The sequence below is a fragment of the Hoplias malabaricus genome, chromosome 4, assembly GCF_029633855.1.
Source record: "Hoplias malabaricus isolate fHopMal1 chromosome 4, fHopMal1.hap1, whole genome shotgun sequence".
NCBI lineage: Eukaryota > Metazoa > Chordata > Actinopteri > Characiformes > Erythrinidae > Hoplias > Hoplias malabaricus.
Genome location: NC_089803.1, coordinates 35,843,514 through 35,865,001, shown reverse-complemented (window position 1 = coordinate 35,865,001; position 21,488 = coordinate 35,843,514). Strand labels below are relative to the sequence as shown.

Here is a 21,488-nt window from a genome sequence, read left to right as displayed (position 1 = left end):
TGATGAACTTATCCTGGCACTACTGTATGGCTTAAATTGACCAATGAAAGAAAGAAAGAAAAAAAAGACTTTTATTTGTGAAGGCAACCAAGCCAAGTTACATGGAAAGGTTGATTTACTAATGACTTGAAACAACCCAACCTAATTATGGTCAAATCATAAGCATGCAAAATAATTGAATTACTCATTTCTACCAGGGAAACTAATGCTATAGACCCATTTGGATTCGGTTTGTTTTAGCATGTCGTGGCAGTAGCTTACAGAAAGGCAAAGTTTGACTCCTACAGCTTGGAAATAAAGTATTTAATTACACACTTTGTGTTTCATACAAACATATTAAAATGAATAATTACTGTGTACAAAAGAGTACAATCAGTGAATGCTTGATCCACTACTTGTTCATACAATGGTTGTCTCGGATCCTCTTTCCAGAAATATAAACTCTCAATCAACTCTCAGTGCCTTCACTTTTATACCCAAAGGCAAATGCAGCAAAGACATGCAATACAAAATTCTAAAAATATATTCATATTTAAAAAAAATAAAAATCAGGACATGTGCTTTTTGTTCATACTATGAAAAGCAACAGAGCAGCAAAAAGGTGGCTTCTCACCTAAGAAGATTAAAGCATGGTGGTTTCTATGTCAGGATGAAACATGTGTGCATGCAATCTTCATTTCTGACCTGTATTCATATTTTTGTTGTGATAAATTGCTTGTGGTGAAGTGATTTATTTATATATTTTAGGTATCCATTTACAGATTCACAAGCAAGAATACTCACAGAAATCTGCAGCCAGTGATGAATTTGTAGATGTAATGGCATACAAACAAGGAGATTACATGAGTTAAAGCTTTAGACATGGACACCTAAAATTAGAACTGATGGTGTGGTTTATTTAAAACCAGAACTCAGAAACAAAGATGTGGACGTTGATGATGTTCCGATGAGAGATGACTCCATTGGTGACATAATTCATCGCCAGCTTCAACACTGTGCTCACTGGGCCAACCAGAGGCTTCACCTGTCTGACAACACCTGAATAGAGCACAATCACATGGTCAAAGCAAGGAAAGGAGATTCAAACTAACAAACATTGTAAATATATTATTATTATATGTTGTTTCACAGCAAAGCCTTTGTGAACTGGTAACTTTATAAATGCTTAAATAAAAAAGGGGGCTTTTCAAACTTGTTGGTGCAGGTACCTGCTCACCTTAAGAACACATTTTCATACATTAATAAAGCAAAACCTTTTTATTTTCCTTTTTTTTTCTTCAGTGTACTGACTTCTGCCTATATTTACATAAGTTTCTGTTTTTTTATTATTATATTTATATTATTATATTACAAACAATATTAACCCGTCATACCATATTTTACCTCTCTCTCTCCATTTCCTTAAATTATTGTTTTATTATCAGGCGAGACTGCTCAGCTAGCTCAGACAGCCTCCCAATTCCCTTATTTCACTGACAGTAATGAAGGAAAATATGTTCTACTTTCCACTTTATATTGACTTGAATGTATGTTTATTAACTAGATTTTACTGTAAAAGATATCGAGATAACAAATAAGTAAGATAAGGGATTTTGGACTATTTCTATGGTGATTCATCATGAAATGTTTTGACAGTGTATAAAAGATGGAGTAACAAGGATTTAATATGACATCAGCCAATGCACTAGTTATAATTTAGAATTTACAATATATTTCCTCTTCATACAGGAACAACAAAGAACGTATAGTTCAGCTTGAGTTCACGACTGCATCATAATGAACAGTTATATTGCAGCTGTGATGTAAGGGCTCATGAAGCTGATAAGAATTTAAGTAGAATGACTTTCATCAAAAATATATGATGTAAGAGAGCCTTAAGTACATTATTACTGAAACAACGGCAAAGACCTCTGCTCCTTGAGGACACCAGACACCCTCCATCATGGAAAGAAGAGAACACACCCATTCTGAGGATGAGCCAATGAGCCAAGAATGTGTCGGAAAAATCTTTTTAAAGTGAACATGCGATTGTAAGGAGGAGAAAATGCACTGTTTATCCAGGCTGTCAGCAACTTCTCTTTTTTGTGGACGACTGGTGACACTATATACCTCTGTCCTGTTGCACAGACTTCATCACTCTACACTGAGCACTCCACTTTTTTTCTTGCTCCTCTCTCACTCCCTCTCTCTCTCTCTCTCTCTCTCTTTCACTCTCCATCCCATTCTTTCTGTTCTGAACAAAAATTCTTATTGTAAAGGAAAAATATATAAAGTAATGGAAACTACTATAGCTGTAACATTATTACACAGTACATAATCTACTAAATTACTACAAACAACTGAAAGAGAGTAGGCTAGTTAGAAAGTAGGTAGCATATTAGCATACTGGAAGGCAGATCTTCTCAGCTCTGATGTGTGTGGAAAAGCTGGGTAAATGAGGCCCATCTGTTGCAGTCACACCATGCACTCAGGCAGGCATTCCCCCCCTGTTGTCATCGTCAATTCTCCATCTTTACTGAGCTGTGAATGAGCACACTGCTCTTACTGGGCGCTAGACACGCTTGACAAAAATCAAGATCTCTGGAATTAGAATCCTCTACTTCGTGAACATTCTTCCCGTTATAGTCTTGAAGCACTGCATCATTTGCTAAGACAATAGCACAAACTTTCAAATGTTATTTTGAGGCCATAATAGCCATTTTTGCTCCACAGCTATAACTATGGACAGAAAATTATAAGGTTTGAATTAAGAACAGTTTTGGGATACTGAGGATGAAAAAATTGTACTTTTGAAATCTTTTATTTAGCACATTTATATTTCACATCTTAACGAACATACTAGCTTGTTGGTTGGTTTGCATCAAGGAAAGTAGTTAATTGAGTGGCTAACTAAAACATAGAAAAAATATGTAAATACCTACTTTTAGAGAAAACTAGAGAAGGTTGTACAGAGAGATAATTGTATCACCAGCTTAGTGACAGCTTACAGCAGTGGTCACCAACTTTTTACATGTAAGATCACCTTTTTAAATCTAACAACCTAACAGCATAAACGCTTAGGCTACTTAAAACCAAATCTATATATGTCCCCATAGCCTCAAATAACAAAATGAATTGTGGGATATGAACTCAGTGCCTGAGGCTGCACACTGACTGCAAGTGCTTTATAAACAGTCGTTCTGATAAGTTGTAATATATCGATACCTATACTACCTAGCAACTCTGCACATGCTCAGACCCACAATTTTTTCATGCTTTTCGTGGTGAATCTGTTTTCCTTTGGTGCATTACACAATCTTAGTTTACTGTATTTCCTTCAGTGTTCCAAAATAGTAAATGTTGACAAATGTAAAAAAAAACATATAAAACTATTTATCACTGCAATTACCTTATCTTCCCCCTCATACAGGGATATAGTGTGTGCTACTTATTTTAGCCTATATAATTATCCTACCTACTGTTTTATTTAGTCGGCTTTACTAATAATATGGTAGCACATTTCGACAAGCACATCTTGATAGAACACCAGTATAGAGTGTGACTCTCACTTCTGTTGTATATTGTAATCTGCATTAAATATTTGTATAATACCACAACTCTAAAAACTGCTGCCATGTTGGCCTAGACAGAGCAGAAACAGTGCAGAGCAGCAGTACTGGTCAGGGACATGAATTCAAGTGTCAGTATTCACGGACACATGCCTTGTTTGACTGCAGCTTTATATGTCCCTGCTTAACTAGCTATCGAACCACTAACCGATACAGAAAGCTGTAATGTAAATGGAATAACTGAAGCAGCCATATGCTTTAACGATCGTCTTCCATGGCCTTGGATATTGATTTGTTTATTATGATCAACTGGTTGGCGACCACTGGCTTACAGACAAACTTAAATATTGGTAAAAAAAAAAAATGGACACACTTCATATAAATATGATGATATTATTTAAAGGCGAGTTTTAATTTGCTTCTCTGCATGTAACAATAATATTAACGGGCTTATGCTCATAACTTCAGAAACAACAGTATGGATTGCTGTGTCTGTTCTGATTTTAGCATACAAGCACCTTCATGATTAGTTATATTCAGTCATAAAATTATATCTGTGCAGTTATCTGATTGAACAGTGCTGTAAAGGGATATAGAACAATACATCCAACATTTGATTACTATTCAAATTGCACTTTTATGGAAATAGAAAGTTGTAGTTATGGTGGTTGGTCACAGAGTGACCTTAAGCTTAAGCTAAATGTGACAGATGAGCTTAAAGCTTAGTTGGACCACATCAGTGTAGGCTTTCAAAACCACAGAACGGTCAGGGATCAGAGGGATGAAAGGGTGGCCATAGAGGGACAAAAACAAACCTCGAAACCTCTAAGGATTTTTCCTCTGACCAAATCAGACCTCATAAAAAGGTCAAACTGTGAACTTGAAACCGTAAACTACATGTTTAATGTTTTGAAATGACCCTTTAATGCTGGCAGAAAAGCCCGTGCTCAAGAGGGTCTCCCCTGCTGTGCGACAGTAACATCAATCCTTCTTGAACGCAGATACAGCCAGTTTAGTGAATAGTTGATTTGCCTGGGATGAGTGTCTCTTCATGCTCGAATGGTCATGCTAATCATTTAATGGTTATGTATATGGAATTCAAAGTCTATGCCATTACTTCCTCTCAACTAATTATTTACCTCCCCATATAGTCAGACCATATGGAGATACTGCTCATGTGACAAATTTGGCTGCTTGGTGAGTTTTAACACAGTAGTTTAATGTCTTTTTGTCTATTAGCTAGGGTGACCAGATCTGAGATGGTGAAAAAGAGGACATGTCTCCTGGGGCGGGGGGGATTTTAGGCTACTTCACCATGCCCCCTTCTCACTCAAGCAAACCAAATGGAGTGGGGGGGGGGGTGGGGGGGGGCTAGTTTGTGAACGAAACACTTCTCAAAATTTTATATAAGCCCTAGAAAAACTAAATCCCGGACGTTTGTGAAATTCCGCCCAGACATTTTTTTATGTCTAAAAAAGAGGACATATCCGGGACGTCTGGTCACCCTACTATTAGTTACTATTCTAAATGTAAATATAGTTTTAATGACAGTTTACTTGCATCATGGTTCATATTACTCATTTTTCTTGAGGTCTGTCTCCACAAAGGCCTACCTATATTGTCCTACTTAGCCCATGATACCATAGAGCAGTTTTTAAAACAATGCCTGGTTGTAGTATAAAATACTTGCCACAGATAGAATTAGGTGAATGCCAGGAAGCGTTTGTTATTTTCAATGTCTATACACGCTTCAGTATTGAAGGCTTACAAGTAAACAGTACAATTTTTGGTTTTATGGTTACAGCAGCTAAGGGAAGAAATGTGTGACAGCATCTGTAATGAGAAGGTTTAACACTACGGACAAATGTGAAGTATGAGTCGCCTGACCACTGTATTGGATAATGATATGCTAGCCAATGTGTTATCCACTAAAGGGTGTTGGAAAAAGCCCAAACGACAAATACCATGGCTCAATCTACAATTGGAAGCCCAGTAAGCTTACCCCCAGTGGGACACCACAGTAGGGTACAGAAGGCCTGGCTAGCTGGACTAGGAGCAGTGTGGCTGCTTTACACAAATACCACTCAGCAACTGTAAAAGGGACATATCTTTTGCCTGTTCATTCTAAAATGCCAGAAGCGTGGTTTGGTGTCTCAAGCTCAATTAGCAATGAATCATAATGACTAACTCCACTGCACATGCAGAAATCAGGGTGTTCAGTGTTCATCAGCGTGCTATGAAGTTTTGCTATGAATGTTTGTTCGTCTTGATCACAACATGAAACCAGATATTTCCTCATATCAGTGATGTAAAAATGAAAAATGATGCAACAGTTTTATAATGTGGATAATTTGGAATGAATATATAGTATATAATATATATATATATTTTGGGGGTGTTTTCTGTTTGCATTGCTTTATGTTTTGATTAACATGTCACATGCTGTCCCATCATATAAATGGGAGATTTGTAAAACATGCGTATTATACCATTCATCTGTATCATTTAAATTACTTTTACTGTCATGTTTTATATGTTACCATATTTTGGGTATTCCATGCTAAGAAACTATAGGTAAGCAGCAGAAGGGAGGAAATACCCTTACTACACACACACAAGCACACACAAGCACCACCCACAAACTCAAATGTCTAACACGCTTGGCTAAAATTCCTCTGGTGTGTGTGAAGGACAGTAGCTACTGCCAGTGACACATACCTGAACACAGACAAACCGTCTCTTCATTCACTTTCCACTACTATGCCAATTGAATCATAGCAAATTATTTCATTATTTGGAGTCAGTTCAGACCACAGGTGCATATCCCTACCAGATGTTTAATGCGGTCAGGAGTTTTTATCAATTTTTTTTTTATCTTGGCTTTTCTAAGCTAAATAAGCTAAATGCAGGTTGACATGTAGTCAATCTGAGAATCTGTCAAGCAAAGATGCCACTGCTTTAATTTCTCCAACAATTGTTCCTTCAGAGGTTGGCAAATTCCCCTCATGTTAGTGAGGGAAAACACCACAGATCACTGTTTCTTCTAGCCGGCATTTTTGCAGGGGTTACATCACTGTGGGAACCAGCCAAAGTTTCATGCAGGCCACCAAAGTGTGATATGAGCGCCATCTCTTAGTCTGAGGGAAGATGGCCTGATACAACAGACAGTAACTCTGGATTTTCTAACATAGTATCAGAGGGGGCACTACTGAACATAGATTAAGTAGACAGATAAATTGGTTCCATAGTATATACAGATGATGCATCCAAATAGTACTTTGTACGTTTTATGCATTGCAAAGCAACTCCCAGCATTTCCTACAAGCTCTGGGCACTTTTATGAAGGCTTGTTATAGATTTACTGTTCAACATATAGCATTTAGGCCTTAGAGGACTAGGCTGTCCTTGCATTCTTTGTCACTGATGAGGTGTATTTATGACAAATATTACAAATATAAAATGTCTTACCTTCAATTTTTTATTTATATAGTGAATTAGGAATAGTACAGAATCTTTAATTTTTTTTATATTTTTTAATTTTATAATTTATAACTTTTTTTTTATTATTATTGTTATTTTAAAATGTTCTAATTCCTTAAACCCAACTGTATTCAGAAAGAATCTTTTACAGAGTTTACTTAAAAAACCTACTTTAAAGCACTGTCCATATTAAATGTGACTAGTCTGGTAATGGTCTTTTAATCCTGAGTCAGACTCATCTAGGGCTGGTACCTCCGCCAGGCTGAAATGTGATGTGTTTGTTCTGACCATTGCTGCTGCCAGTGTTTTCACTCAGATGTGAGGGCCATGAGAAAGCTGGCTATGGACAGTGATGGATGCGTGAGGAAAACTGATGCGCTCTCTCCCTCAGTGTGCTACTCAGCGTGAGGGCAACCCAAACAAACAAAGCAGCAGAATACCTCTCAGCTACATCCATCTGTGACCAACAACTGTCACTACATGAATTTCTATAGGAGTGTCTTTCACATTAACGCAGGGAACACTCCTGAAGGTCCAATTGTGTAATAACCTCCAGTAAATTACATTTGCATTTCTTTTTGTTTTTCTGTTAATTGACTCATTTACATATGGATAACTGCATTGACATCACAGAGGTTGAATTGCCGAAAGTAAAATGAGTAAAATGTAATGTTTGTTTCCAGTTAAAATATATTTCATTAATTTTTTAATGTACAAATATAACTTTATTTTACATCTTATCTTATGTTTTGTATTTTTCTTGAAACATAACAGGTTTCTCAAAGGAAGAAAGAATAACTAGGCTGTTTATGGTTAGTGAATCTCTGCCATAATTTGGACAAACCACTGATACTGATAAATTTACATATATAAGTGTACATCAAATTACCTCTGCACTGAGAACAAGTTTGTCACAGTTTAATGCACACTTACTGTTTATTTGCTGAATAGTGCATACACAAAATATTTAAACATAAAAAATAGCATGGAAAGCTATTCTAAAAATCTCAGAATAATTCAGATAAAAAATCTCAGAATAATTCTGAGAATATTCTCGGAATAATTCCCTGCGTGTAATGGAGCAGACACACAGTGTAACTGTGGAATGCACTGTGTTGCTGAAGTCATGCTATGATATAGATTTCAGGAATAAACCCTCAGTTCTCTTCCACATCAAGACCATGGTGTGATTAGTATATAAACCCTGAATCAATGCACGAACCCATGGCATGTAGTTTCACATGATACAATTAATGATCACAAAAATGATGGATCCAGAGCGAGTGGAACTCCGGCGTGGTCACGAGGCTCCATCGCGTTATGGCTTGGACTCGTACAAAAAACTAAAGCCTTATGCTTCACAGTCAGGGGCATGTCGTGGATGCGTTTAATAAATAATTCTGTTCACTTCACTGACTGCTTCTTTCACAACTCACTCATGGTGCACATGTCTGTCTACATATTATAATAAATAATAACCCAAACACTGTTTCTCTACATATTCTTATTATATTTTCGAAATTATAGAGACCTTTTATACAGACCCTCAATTATTCCGAGATTTTTTCTCTGAATTATTCTGAGAATATTCTCAGAATTCTCACTTTATTCTCGGAATCTTGTTTTTTTTTTGTTTGTTTGTTTTTTTTAACGCCGTGGCCCTAAAACTCTGTTGTACAATACACAGATGCTCAAGCACAAATTAAAAAATTAAAGAAGTCAGTTACCACAGTCATCTAGACTAAGTAAATTCATCTGCTAAAAATCTAGACCATCTGAATTTGAATCACGTTTGTCTGACCGACACAGGACTTTACTGTCCTGTGCTGTGACTATTCCAGAACACCGGCTTATATTAATTACCTAAAGTCATCTTAGTTTAACAAACAAATTTCAGGCAATAAAATTCTAATGATATTGTGCAAGAATTGCAGTGAGTAATTGCCTTGTCAATGGAAAATTATTTCATGCATCCCTTTGTCTGACATCTTGGAAGCGTTCTACGATTTTTCAACATTATCCGGGCAGCCCATTCACATCTGAGTATGAGCAAGCATTGTCTTTATAGTGACACAACTCATAAATGAGATTAAGTCCTTAGTCTCTTCAAATACTCAAGAGATACAGGATGGAAGACATTCTGTGCAAGCCTACAAATTTGTCCCAGATGCTTTCTCATGACTGATACTGCTCAGTTGTTTTAGAGCTGGGCAGTGTCTGACTGCTTTGGCCACTGTAGGGTTCTCCTCCTTGTGGAGACAAAGGGCCGCAGCTCACTCTGCTTGAGCGCTGGGACTTTGCATGTGGGGAATTGTTCTGGAAGAGTCGTCTTCAGCTAACAAGAAGTTCTTTGCAAGTAATGTTAAAAAAGGCTTTCATGTGGTACCCCATTTTACAGCTCGAGTGCCAAGCCAGACACAACTGAGGACTAGAGGGAACAATATGAAACAATGAGCAACTGCATGAATCATCAACAAGTTTTTTTGCGTGCACACATGCGCACACACACAAACACACACACACACATATGTCTCATGACATGATGTTAGCATTCCACCGAACCATGTCTGCCTGCCGTCTGCATTCCTTGTGTGGCGCTGGTCGGAGATGACTATACCAAAAGCATAATTCATGCTCATTTCCGTGTCCAAGTGTTAGCACACTGCTCAGTACACAAAAGTACAAAGCAATAAACATCTACAGAGAGCATGAGATGTACATATTAATGGGTGTAGGGATGTTTTTCTAAAAATTATTTTGTCAAATATAGTAATGTTTGTCTTGACCAGAATTGGCACTACACGGATGAGCTAATAGTACAGTATTTAATGTTTTGTAAGTAACAACTGAACAATTTATAAGAAAACCATACAATATTATTATATCATGACATCTCAACTTATACTAGTCACTTTCTCTACCACTTTAACGGCCATTTTACTTTATTCATCTACTGTGTGAATTACCATGTTCCTTTAAAAGATTTTGTCTGCATTCTGGTCTCCTGTCCACATGCAAATTTGCATTTTAGGTCACTGAAAATGTAGGTTTTCAGAAATGCTAAACATTTTAATCAGTGGTGTCATGTTTATGGGCAATACAGTGCTTTTTCAAAAATGCTGATGTCATAAGTGTGCCTGTTTGTGGCCGAAAAAAAGGCACTCATACAATGGCCAATACCTCCTTTAGAGATGCATATGTATAAGGGGTTCTCTCTGAAATTAGACAACATTCTGAAACAAACAGTGACTCATATACTAAAAGCTCAAGTGTCTATGTCCTCTGGGTTTTTCTTGTCAGCCTCAACCACATTCACCTCAATACGCTTAGTATCCTTTGCCCTTCCAATTCCTCTTGTACGAAGACATAACAACAATAACCTTTGGTCAGTGAAAACCTTTCTGTGATCTTTCCAAACATCCTTGGATAAACAAAGCAAGCACAAGTCAGAGTCATGTAAAATCAGTGCTGCCACAAGAGAGAGAAAAAATAAGTCCTTATACTTAGTGAGTGAACAAAAAAAGACTCATTCATCTAAAAAGATGAACAGAACATGAACAACTTTCCTCCAGAAGGGCAGTGTAAATGCTGAGATGACCACAAAAGATGCAAGAGACTCTTAAGGGCTATCATCAGTTGAACCAACACTGGAAGACTGGTGTCACAAACACCTAAGTGGAATAAGCATCTACACGCAGTTTCCAAGCTTTCCAGTCGCTTTCCAGTCGCTTTCCAGTCTTGTCTTCTTTCTCTCTCACACAGAGACACATATGCAACTGGTTTGTTAAAGGCGGGAGAATCTTTCGTAATGCAAAATTAGGTCGGAAAACCACTCAAGACAAATTCAGTTTCCAGATTGGGGCCCCAGGATTCAGTCTATATTGCCTAGGCATTGTTAGCCAGATGCCAGAGTGCCACTCACCCACAATCATACCATGCTCCGAACGCTTAATGATGTCGAAGGAGTTCTGAATGTTTCCCTCTTGAATGTCATAGATGATTTCTGGGGAGCCAATATGTGGATAATGAGTTGGTGTAACAGATCTCAGGAAAACAATTTCTGTTAAGAGAAAGAAGAACAAAAGACATACTATAGTGAGTTCCATTGCATAGATGTATTGTATACCATAGTTTATATATGATATACAAAATGAGAGTTTTTAAAGCATTGGATTGTATATGGGATAAAATATGATATCATTTAAGATAAAGGAGATTATAACAAGGCCCAGGATGATAATATCCAATGAAAACAAAGGCTGATATATAATATTAATTACTGGTGATGATTAAATCTGATTCGCTCACGCTGCTCCAGTAGCAATGAGAATTATTGGCTCAACTTGCTAAGCCAATGGCTTCCTAAGCCATTCAGAATCATAATTTTGTAAAACTTTTACTGTACCCTCTGGTTTGGTGAAGTCTCTGAATGTGGGCAGGGAGATGACTGTGTGTGAGACTGAGTGAACAGGGTCCAGCACACAGGAGATGTCATTGGGCTGGCAGGACTTTATACAGCGGATGGTATCAGAGGGATGAATCCGTGCCGTGCTGAAAGAAAAGGGAAAAGTAGGCCTTCACAATGCACTGCACAGGACCAAACTGATCTAGTGCAGATACTTATTCTGTCGTTATCAATCTTGGTTTCCTGCAACAACACATAAGAACACGATTCCTGATTGCAGCTGATGACGGAATGAAAAAAATCCTTTTAAAACTGGGGGCACAAAACAGCGGGGAGCCTTCCAGTGCAACTCACCACAGAACCCTATGCCCAGCAGGCGAGTGAAATGTCCACTACATAAATATTATCTGCACAAATAGTGGGCATTCTTAAAATGGGACTTGCACGTTAGACAATCATGTTTTGGGGGTAGGAATCAGAATAGAATCAAACAAGAGGCCAAAAATCACACCAGGAAAGAGACTTTGGTGGTCAGGTTTCCTGTTAGCCACTCATAGTTTCGATGCATTTTGCCTGTCAGGGTGAAGCCCTGACACTGATCTAAAGCCTGTTCAAGAAAATATTTGGTTTTGTGGAGCGGTCCCAGTGTTCATATCCAATAATCTCATGTGTAGGATTTATGGGCAGAGGGAGTTTTATATCCTTGGAGAGCTTGACTAGACAACTCCCCTGTCTTTGCAGGGCCTGTGTAATGGGCTTATTTAAGACTTTGTTTGTTTCTCAGGATAATCCAAGGCAGCTCTGGTAGTAGAAAGTTGGGACAGTGTTAGAGAAAATGGCCATCAATGCATGTCTCAGAGGAATAGGGGGTCCTCCTATTGAGGCTGAACAGTTAAAGCTTTATATATGTTTGGAGTGCAGTGTTAAAATTGCTGGGCCTGGGGCTCAGTTTAAGTGGTGTAGCAGCTAAGCATTGTCCCTATGTCATCAAGATGTTCTGAGTGTGATCCCTGGTGATGCCCCAGCCATGTAACTAGCTCTCTTTTTGTGGATAGTATGGTCTTCTGCTTATGATGCTAGCTAGTACATTCATCATCGGTCAGCTGATGTGATAGAACTGGACAGCTGGCATTTTCTTTTGGACTGGGGGAGACTCACTGAATGGTGGAATTGGTGACACTCTCATAAAGCTGTCACTGGTGGTACCCTCAGGGGTATATATTCAGTACCTTTAGTTAGGAAACATAGCTGTAACATATTCTATAACTACTGTAGATTGGAAGGTTTTGCTGGTTTCATGCACCCCCTTTTTATTTAAAAAATTATTATGTTCTTTTATTTTGCACTGTTCAACAATAAAAGATGGCAAATCTTCACAAAACCTTCTGGGAGAGCGACTTTAAAGTATTTATAGGGAACAAAACCAGCATTTAAAACCACAGTTGTACCTTTAAAGGTGAATGTTATTGTGCACACTTTGTATCTTTAGTGATTATAATGCATCTGTACAGTACCTTTTTTATGAGAAAGTGACAATGAATAATTACAGAGAACATTCAGCAAAACCTGGGGGAAAAAATTAAAAAACATCACACGAAGTACGCAATTTTAAATAGAAACTATCCATTAATCCATAGAAGCATCTAAACATTTTGATTTTGGTAAATGACAACTCAGCTACAACTGGCATGATACCAGCATACTTCCAGACACTCAATCTTCTGAGCTGATGCCATCCTGAAACGGTGTGTTTGTATGAGCTATGTGATTAGTGCAGGCCTTCCTTGGATCATCTTCCATTAAATAGTTTGTAACATGCACATATGTAAAAGCATGTGGTTCATTGGCTTTTAACAGACAAAGGAACGTGCTCAGTGTTCCACTGGTGTGAGGCTGTGATGTCTCAGAGCCACTGTGATTAGTTATCCTTCCATCACTGCTTTCTTTCATCGAGCTGCAAGGAGCTGCAGCTAAACCCCAAGGCCTGGATTGGGTTACGGGCCTTCTTTCATGCTGAGAGGGGAGAAGCCCCTGACAGAAAAGTCAAGCCACCACTGGGCATGGACTTGTAATTAGCAATTAGCGGGCGGGTCCACGTTTTGCTTAGAGCCCAGCCAAAACCACAAGATGTTCTCCTCACTTATAATAGCGCGCCTCGTGCACGGCACGCACAGGAGAGTCCAGCGGCTTCTACAGAGAGAAACGTCACAATGGACCTTGAGCTGGATTCACGAGGACATAAACTGCCACTTTGAAGCCAATGTCTGTAACATGAAAAGTTGAAATCAAAAGGCAGGTCAAAATCATTGGGGGTTGATTATGGCTCACAACACACAGGGCCATCAACACAAATTCTCCATCTCTGCTTCTTGAAGAAAAAAAAAATTTTTTTTTGGACAGGAGTCCTTATGGTCAAGCAGGAGTTGTTTTTTTTTCTTCCCCTCTCTGGTAATTATTATTTATAGTCAGCGTGTTGATAAAGCCCCAACACAAACTCTGCGGGCCTTCATTCTTGGTGCACAGTGGTGATGCTGCTGCGCCACAAATTGGTGCAGACCACCGTCCAGAACCCAGAGGCCCATAACTCACTGTCAGAAAGTAAGCGGGGGAAAAAAAGGGGAGCACAGCCATGTTTTTTAAAAAACTGCATTTTAAGGACATGGCCCTGGCTGACAGTGAGAAGAGCACCTCTCTGTGGTGTGATGGCCCTACACCCCAGTGAACCTGAGTGCTGATGTGATTTATGGTCCTCAGAACTCAGCCTCAGCTCTTTTTCACTCAACAAGTCTTTCAAGTGCTCCATCACTTCAGACAGGCCTTTCCTGCTCCATTATCCTGGATGAGTGCGATCATTATTGCTGAAGCTATTCACTGCAGTCCAGTTAGAAACCAGTCCAGTCCATCTTATTGTTCTGGATTTCAACTCTCCTACCTTATATGTTCTACTGAAAAACTTGAGGCTTAGTTATTTAATGCAGATTTCTAACCAGTCCAATTTTATTTTACTTGAATAGAATCTCACAGTTATTTATCTAAACTGGTTTCCAGTAGAATTGACTACAGACAAAGACTTAACTCCAGTATCACCAGAGAAACAGACCACACTGGAATACTTGTTTTTCCCAAAAGCTCCACCTAGTGGCTCCAAGTCAGGACACAGGCAATGTTTAAAGGATAGACACTACATTACACTGATGGTGACGTTTCCCTTTTCACAGTCTTAAAGTCTTCCTTGGGATTCCTTTATATTCTAGCGGCCTTGGAATCTCTAGGTGAAGCTTTTGGTCAAAGCAAGTTCTCTATTGATATGGAGGAATTGGAATATAATTTGACTTTGTTGTTTTATGAATTTAAAGAAAAGAATTTCAATCAGAGTGGACTGAATAGACCTACTAGATTCTCTGACACTACATAAAGACAGAATAAGATACACTTCTATGGCTCAATTACTGTATTTATGAGTGCTAAAGGCAAAAATGTCTAGAAGAAATATATTTTATTTGCAAAAAGGGAATGATAAAGCAGCAGGACAACACAGACAACAATAGATTGAAAGCACTAAATGTTCTCAGAAATCCTATAAGAAACATAGAAATAAAAATCTGAAATTAAATGCAGGTAATGAACATTGTAATTATGCCAACATTGTATCAGTGTCAAGACATTTGCAAAACTCACCTGTTTTAATCAAATTACCAGTGTGACATGGCTCAAAGGCTACTGATTATCAACAAATCTACCAGTGAATGTAACATGTATAACAGTAGGTCACACACAGTAAAGAGAATTTCTTTAAATTAACTAATCAGGATAATCAAGTAACTAATCAGTATTAAAAAAAAATTCAATTTAACTGAAAGTCTAATAGTAAGTTAATATATGAGAATCTGTTAATGTTCTATTAACTGATTATGTGGTGTTTAATTCACTAATACTTTTAATGCAGCCTGGATACTAACCTTCTTAAGTTAGTGAACTTGTACTAGCCAATTTCAAACTTGCTGTTTTTACAAGGAAGTTATACTAAAGCTCTTGCTAGATATCAGAATTTATAAATGAGAATAAAGTTTCCTTTCATTTCATTCGAGGATTGCATTGCTCAGATCTTCTTGTGTTACGAAGACTCGTATTTTGGACAGGAATTTGCTGACAGTTCCATAGCGCCTGAGATTCATTTCCAGCGAGATCTCAAAGTCCTGAGGCACAGTGATGGGCTTCTGGACCACCATCACGCCTCCGCCCTCTTGGCTCTGTGTGCCAAAGTAGCCAGCTTCATTCCCGTCCACTATGGCCACTTGGAGGTTGTCTCCAGGCACAGTGTTGGAAGGGCCCATGCGGAAGATGTTGGTGGGTACAGGGATGTTGGTGGGGAAAGTGAGGTGGTAGTAGGTTATTCTCACAGGCAAGGCCAGGCACTCATTATTCTGATTGCAAGGCAAGCGTTCACAGCGACTGCAAATGGGAGACACAGAGATGGAGGGAAGGGGAGAAAGAGAGGAGAAAGGGAAGAGTTAGAGTGATGCAGTTACTGACATGCGGTGAAGGATGGGGGAGGGGATTGGCATACACACTGACTTGCAGTCTCCTGACTAGTTCTAGTGCCAAGCCGAAGGTTTTGATTGACCCATTCATTCACCACCCACAAATGTGTTCCTTTGTAGAAACTGAGGTTGGAAGAGAAGTTATTTTTGCTAAATACCTATGTTTATACTGTATTAATATTCTCAGTTGACATTGATTTTGTGTAAGATCACATGATTATGTTCTGTTGGATTTTTTTTTTTTTGGTAAGACGCAATAAAAACAAAATCTGTGATTTATTACTTCTTTGAAACCTTTATTTAACTGACAAATCTATGAAGAATAGACGTCCAATGTTTCTGATGCTGCATTCAAGTGGTGTCGGTTTTATCGGAAAAACCAGTTTCCCATCAGGAGGCACCATGAACTGCCCGAGTTGTGACGTAAACACTGTTTCCGACGCGGCAGAACAGTATATCAGCAGTAAAACATCAAATAATAATGTACAATTTTTAATCGATTCTAAGAGTAATGTCATTTTTAAATATCTACAATGAACACATATGTTGTTTTGTTATATTTATGTTCAAAAACACCAATAGAAAGGCTAAAATCAACGTAAGCATCCATGTCTTTTTTTAAAATTCAAACAAAAACCACATGAACCTGACCAATCGGGGAAAGAGTTCGACCAGCAGTGTAAAAATGAGATTGATTTTGTTTTGTAAACATAAACAAATTTTGATTTGATGCCTGAAACACACTCCAAAAAATGCTGGGAGAGAAAAATATTCACCTATGAAAGTCACACTTGCTATGGGCACTAAAGTACCCCCATACCATGACATGGCTTTGGCATCTTTTGCTTATAACAGTCCGGACGGTCCTTTTCGCACAGGTGTCAGTTTTGTTCTAGAAAATAAACTGAACCATGGACTGATTTCAATGTCTTTCAGACAATCTGAGAAGCTCTTTTAACCTCTGAACGTCACTTTCAGGGTTGCATGTTTTGATGAAGTGATTCTTTGCAACCTTATGTAGTTTTTGCACTTTTTTTTTTTGCTAGTGCAAGCATGAGCCTTTGGATTATGTTCCTTTTATACCTAATCATAATATACCCACCTCTTAGCAATTCACCTGCTCATTGTGGAATGTATCAGAACAGTGTAAGATTAATATTTTATGAACTCATTTTATGCTACTTTTTTAAGTGTGTTGTAGACATCAAACTGTGAATTTGCATTTATTTACAAAAGCAATCATGCTTATTAGCCAAATCATATTTTCTTTGTCATTTTGTCATTTATGTAAATTTTCAAGGGAATTAACAAAACACTGAATGTTCTATTGCATTTTACAGAGTGAGTGTGTGGGAGTGTGTATGTGTAAACCAGTGGTTCTCAAACTAGGGTCTGTGCGAGGTGCTAAGTGGAAACACAGTAATCTTTGATGTTATATATTTTTGTTATTTAAGTGTTTAAATAGTCTATTTGTTGAAAAATATGTGGAACTCCTGAGTAGTGATTTCACCTATTTTAAGGTGCCCTGTGTTCTCAGCCGTGATCAAGTTTAATTCAATATCTTTGGAACAAGTTGGAGTGGATTTTATGATCCAAAACCAATTATTCATTCATTGTCTGTAACCCTTATCCAGTTCAGGGTTGCGTTGGGTCCGGAGCCTACCCGAAATCATTGAGTGCAAAGCAGGAATACACCCTGGATGGGGCGCCAGGACTTCACAGGGCAACACACACACACACCTATGGACACTTTTGAGTCACCAATCCACCTACTAACATGTGTTTTTGGACCATCACCCACAGCAGGAACCCACAACCGCCAGGTCCCTGTGTGACTGTGACACTACCTGCTGCACCACAGTGCCACCTCAAAACCAATCATCCAATATCAGTTCCTGTCTTACTATTGAATGTAATGACTCAGTGTGATTAAATCCCCAAAGGAATATTCCAACATCTAGTGCAAGCCTTCACAGAGAAGCAGAAGCAGCAGTCAGTGGGAAATATCATATTAAAACCTTTTATTAGATATAATGAATTATTTGTGTCACATTAGTTGCTATTAAACATCATGTGTGGACAGGTCAACCGTAACTTAATGCTAAGTTGCATGGCACAGTATGACTTGCATGTCACTCTAGTGCACTATGAATGTAGTTATTGCTCAACATGCTATGTGTGACTGGCAGATTTCTTGAACCATTTTAATGTGTCCATGTTTTCCATTTTCTAGCTTTGAAGCCATTAGAAGAACACATTAGGTACCATTCCATTCCATGCAGTGTTTCAATGTACAAGGGGTACAAATGGACTGCATTGAGGCCTTGACCATTTTCATAATAAAGTTTTTAACACTTACGTTTCACCAGAGCGCCTGTAGTTGGGAGGACAATCAAAATTCAGGCATCTGAATCCTCCCTGCACATTGAAGCAGCTCTCTGTCTCTGAGCAACTGTGTGTCCCTGTCACACACTCATCTACATCTATTAATGGAGGAAAAACAAAGCAAATAAGAGAGCTCCAAATTTATGAGGGTTTCATTATTAATAGTAGAATATAAGTTGAGAACTGAAGAGAAAATTTGATTGAACTGTTCCCGTTTCAAGTAAGCACTATAAAATTATGTTCTTATGTAGTTTGCACAAATAAATAGAGCTCGAGTGGCAAACTGTGTCTGTGAATTTAACCTCAGTAAGGCCACTGCCATCTCCACCTATCAAAACAGAACTGGGAAGTGCTGAACTGACGTTGCATTGGGGCATTTTGAAAATAAGCAAAACCATGTGCTAGCTTGTACAGTCTATGATCAGTAAGGGTTCTTTACCCTGACAGCTGCGACCATTAGGGGCGAGGGTGTAGCCTTTAGCAGGACACGTGCAGTGGAAGCTGCCTGGTGTATTGTGGCATCGGTAAGAGCATATATGTCCTCCAGTAGGCAAAGCACACTCGTCAATGTCTGAAAAAACAAACAACTCCAGTTAAAGTCTTGTATCATCTATGCATGTCTTGTAAATACAGAATCATACATTACTAATGCTGTCTATCTCGCATACTTTATAACATGTGACCTCTTTTACAAACCTTCACAAGTAATTCCATCCACATCACTCAGCTGATAGCCTCGGCGGCAGTAACACTGGTAAGAGCCGTAAACATTGGCACACTCTTGACTGCAGGGATTATTGTCACACTCATTAACATCTGCATGGTACAGAGGGAAATATTGAGAATAGTTAAGTCCTTCACGAGAGTGATCCTATCCAAAAATTTCCTCAGAGTCACAACTCATATATCTACAAAACATCTGATGTTAATCTTTTGTATTATTTTATATTATATTACATTAGGATTTAAAATAAACCCAGGAACAAATATCTATCATTCGTTACCATCACAATTTCTGCCATCACTCGCCAGCTTGAAGCCTGTTGTGCAGCTGCACTTGTAGGACCCCAAAATATTGTCACACTTGTGTGCACAAAGGCGTCCAGGAAAATGCCTGCACTCGTTGATATCTGAATTTCAAAACAGAGAGAGCACATATGGTATGCAAGTCCATGTTGAAAAACAAATAGAAGTCAAATGGATTAATATATTTTTATAGGAGGTTTATATAAGCTATTTTGTCATCTGTCCTGGTATAAAAGAAACACAGTGCTGCCTTTATTTCATCTTGCCTCACTACCTCACATGCCAAAGATGAGGTTAGGTTGATACCTTGGACAGATTTGTTGGTACCTCTAGAAAAGATGATAAATTATCAGATTATAGTGATGTTTCAGACTAACTGTTTTCTTTATTTAGTATCACCCATGTGACATATCTTACAGTCAGCCATTCAGCCTCTTTTGATGGAGAAAAGTAGTTGCTCTGATGCTGGCACACTGAATATGAAACATAGAAAGGGGTTTAATTGATGGCTGGAGCAGGTCTTTAAGAAGTTTAAGCTCCATGGGACTGTAGCCAACCTCCATAGACATGGCCACAAGAGGAAATTTGGCCTCAGACTGATCAGAGGGATAGTGTGAGCGGTACACAAAAGGCCAAGAAAAACTTTCAGACACCACTGAACATCAGTGTCTGATCACGCCATCCTTGGCTTTTTAAGTGTAAGTGGGCTCCATGGAAGAAGACCCAGGAGGACTCCGCAGCTGAAGGAAAAACAAAAAAGCCAGACTAGAATTTGCTACACTGTATACTGATAGGCCACAGACAGTGCTTCTGGGAGAATTTTCTTTGGACAAACGAGACACAACTGAAGCTTTTTGGTAAGACACATCAATTATATGTTCACCGACAAATAAATTAAGCTTTCATAAAAGTAGAAAAAACCTACAGTGAAACACAGTGTAGGTTAGTTATAACGTTGTGCCACTTTTACTGTGTCTGGAACGGGACATCTTTAATCTTTTAAAGTCTTTAAAGTGCACAATGAAATCTCAAAACTATTAAGGCATTCTGGTGAGAAACATACTGTCTTCTGCCAGAGACTGAGGCTCTGCCTCAGTCGTGGGTTATGGTTCCTTCAACAGGACAATGGACCAAGCAGAGAGCTAAAGGCACCACAAATATTGGCTAAATTACATAACATCTGTTTATTCTGCAGTGGCCTGCAGTGCATGAGTCGTGATCTTAATCCACGTTGAACACCTTTTCAAAGAACTGAAACCTAGTGTCTAAAAAGACTACTATAAAACCTTAGACAGCTGGAGCCATTGAATATCAAAAGAATAATCTTATTTTTATTACATATGGCATAAACAGTAATGGGTGGCAATAATTGTTGTCAATTTAGTTGTTTCAGAGTAAGCTGTGGGTTCATATTTTTAATGGAAATGTACCAACAAATTTGGTGTATTGGAGAATGGACATATGATCATCAAATTCAGATGTTAACTTCATCCAATCTATAATACTAGGGTTGTGTCCCTGAGATATAGAGAAAGAGAACGTGTGGCGTGTATTATGTAACTCATTATGTGAATATTTTGGACACTCACCCTCACAGACCCTGGTGATGCTGTTGAAAGTGAAGCCACTTCGGCATTCACAGCGATAAGAGCCCACCAAGTTAATACAACCGTGGCCAGCACATGCATTATCTGGCCCTGAGCACTCATCGATATCTGACAAACATAAACAACAACAGAGCTCAGAAACCGTTGCGTTTGTTGAAAATGGATTGATCTACTGGTCAGTTTTGGCCATACCCACGCAGCGTGTGCCCTCCGCATTGAGGTGGTAGCCACGTCCACAGCTGACCGAGTGTCTCTGGCAGGTGAAAGAGCCAACAGTGTTAAGACACACTTGCCCAGGTGGACATGGCCCTGTCATGCTCAGACATTCATTTATATCTGAAACAGACAGACAAATAAATATGAGACATGAAATATGACATTTTATGTTCATGTTTTATAGCTGATTTACACTGATTATTTCATGCAATACAATATTTACATTAGTTTACATTTCTACATAAATTGAGCACATCACCTGTCCTTTACATTGTGCTGA

The 21,488-nt window shown here is 38.5% G+C and overlaps 1 protein-coding gene across 3 annotated transcripts in view; it reads right to left on the bottom strand.

Annotated features, from left to right (window-relative positions):
- Positions 1 to 287: 287 nt before the first annotated feature.
- The window catches only part of fbln1 (fibulin 1), a 42,096-nt gene continuing 20,895 nt past the window's right edge, over positions 288 to 21,488 (bottom strand). Inside the window, exons 9-17 of one of the 3 annotated variants that reach the window (XM_066668521.1) lie at positions 21,185 to 21,328; positions 20,975 to 21,100; positions 19,364 to 19,489; positions 19,056 to 19,175; positions 18,799 to 18,930; positions 18,334 to 18,457; positions 11,434 to 11,579; positions 10,963 to 11,088; positions 288 to 1,038 (exon numbers count right to left, since the gene is read on the bottom strand). In XM_066668521.1, coding sequence (XP_066524618.1) covers positions 899 to 1,038; positions 10,963 to 11,088; positions 11,434 to 11,579; positions 18,334 to 18,457; positions 18,799 to 18,930; positions 19,056 to 19,175; positions 19,364 to 19,489; positions 20,975 to 21,100; positions 21,185 to 21,328 — 1,184 coding nt within the window. In that variant the 3' untranslated portion in view covers positions 288 to 898. Of the gene's footprint in view, positions 1,039 to 10,950; positions 11,089 to 11,433; positions 11,580 to 14,748; positions 15,886 to 18,333; positions 18,458 to 18,798; positions 18,931 to 19,055; positions 19,176 to 19,363; positions 19,490 to 20,974; positions 21,101 to 21,184; positions 21,329 to 21,488 lie in introns of those variants that run through there. The other 2 variants (XM_066668520.1, XM_066668523.1) reach the window with 2 other exon arrangements.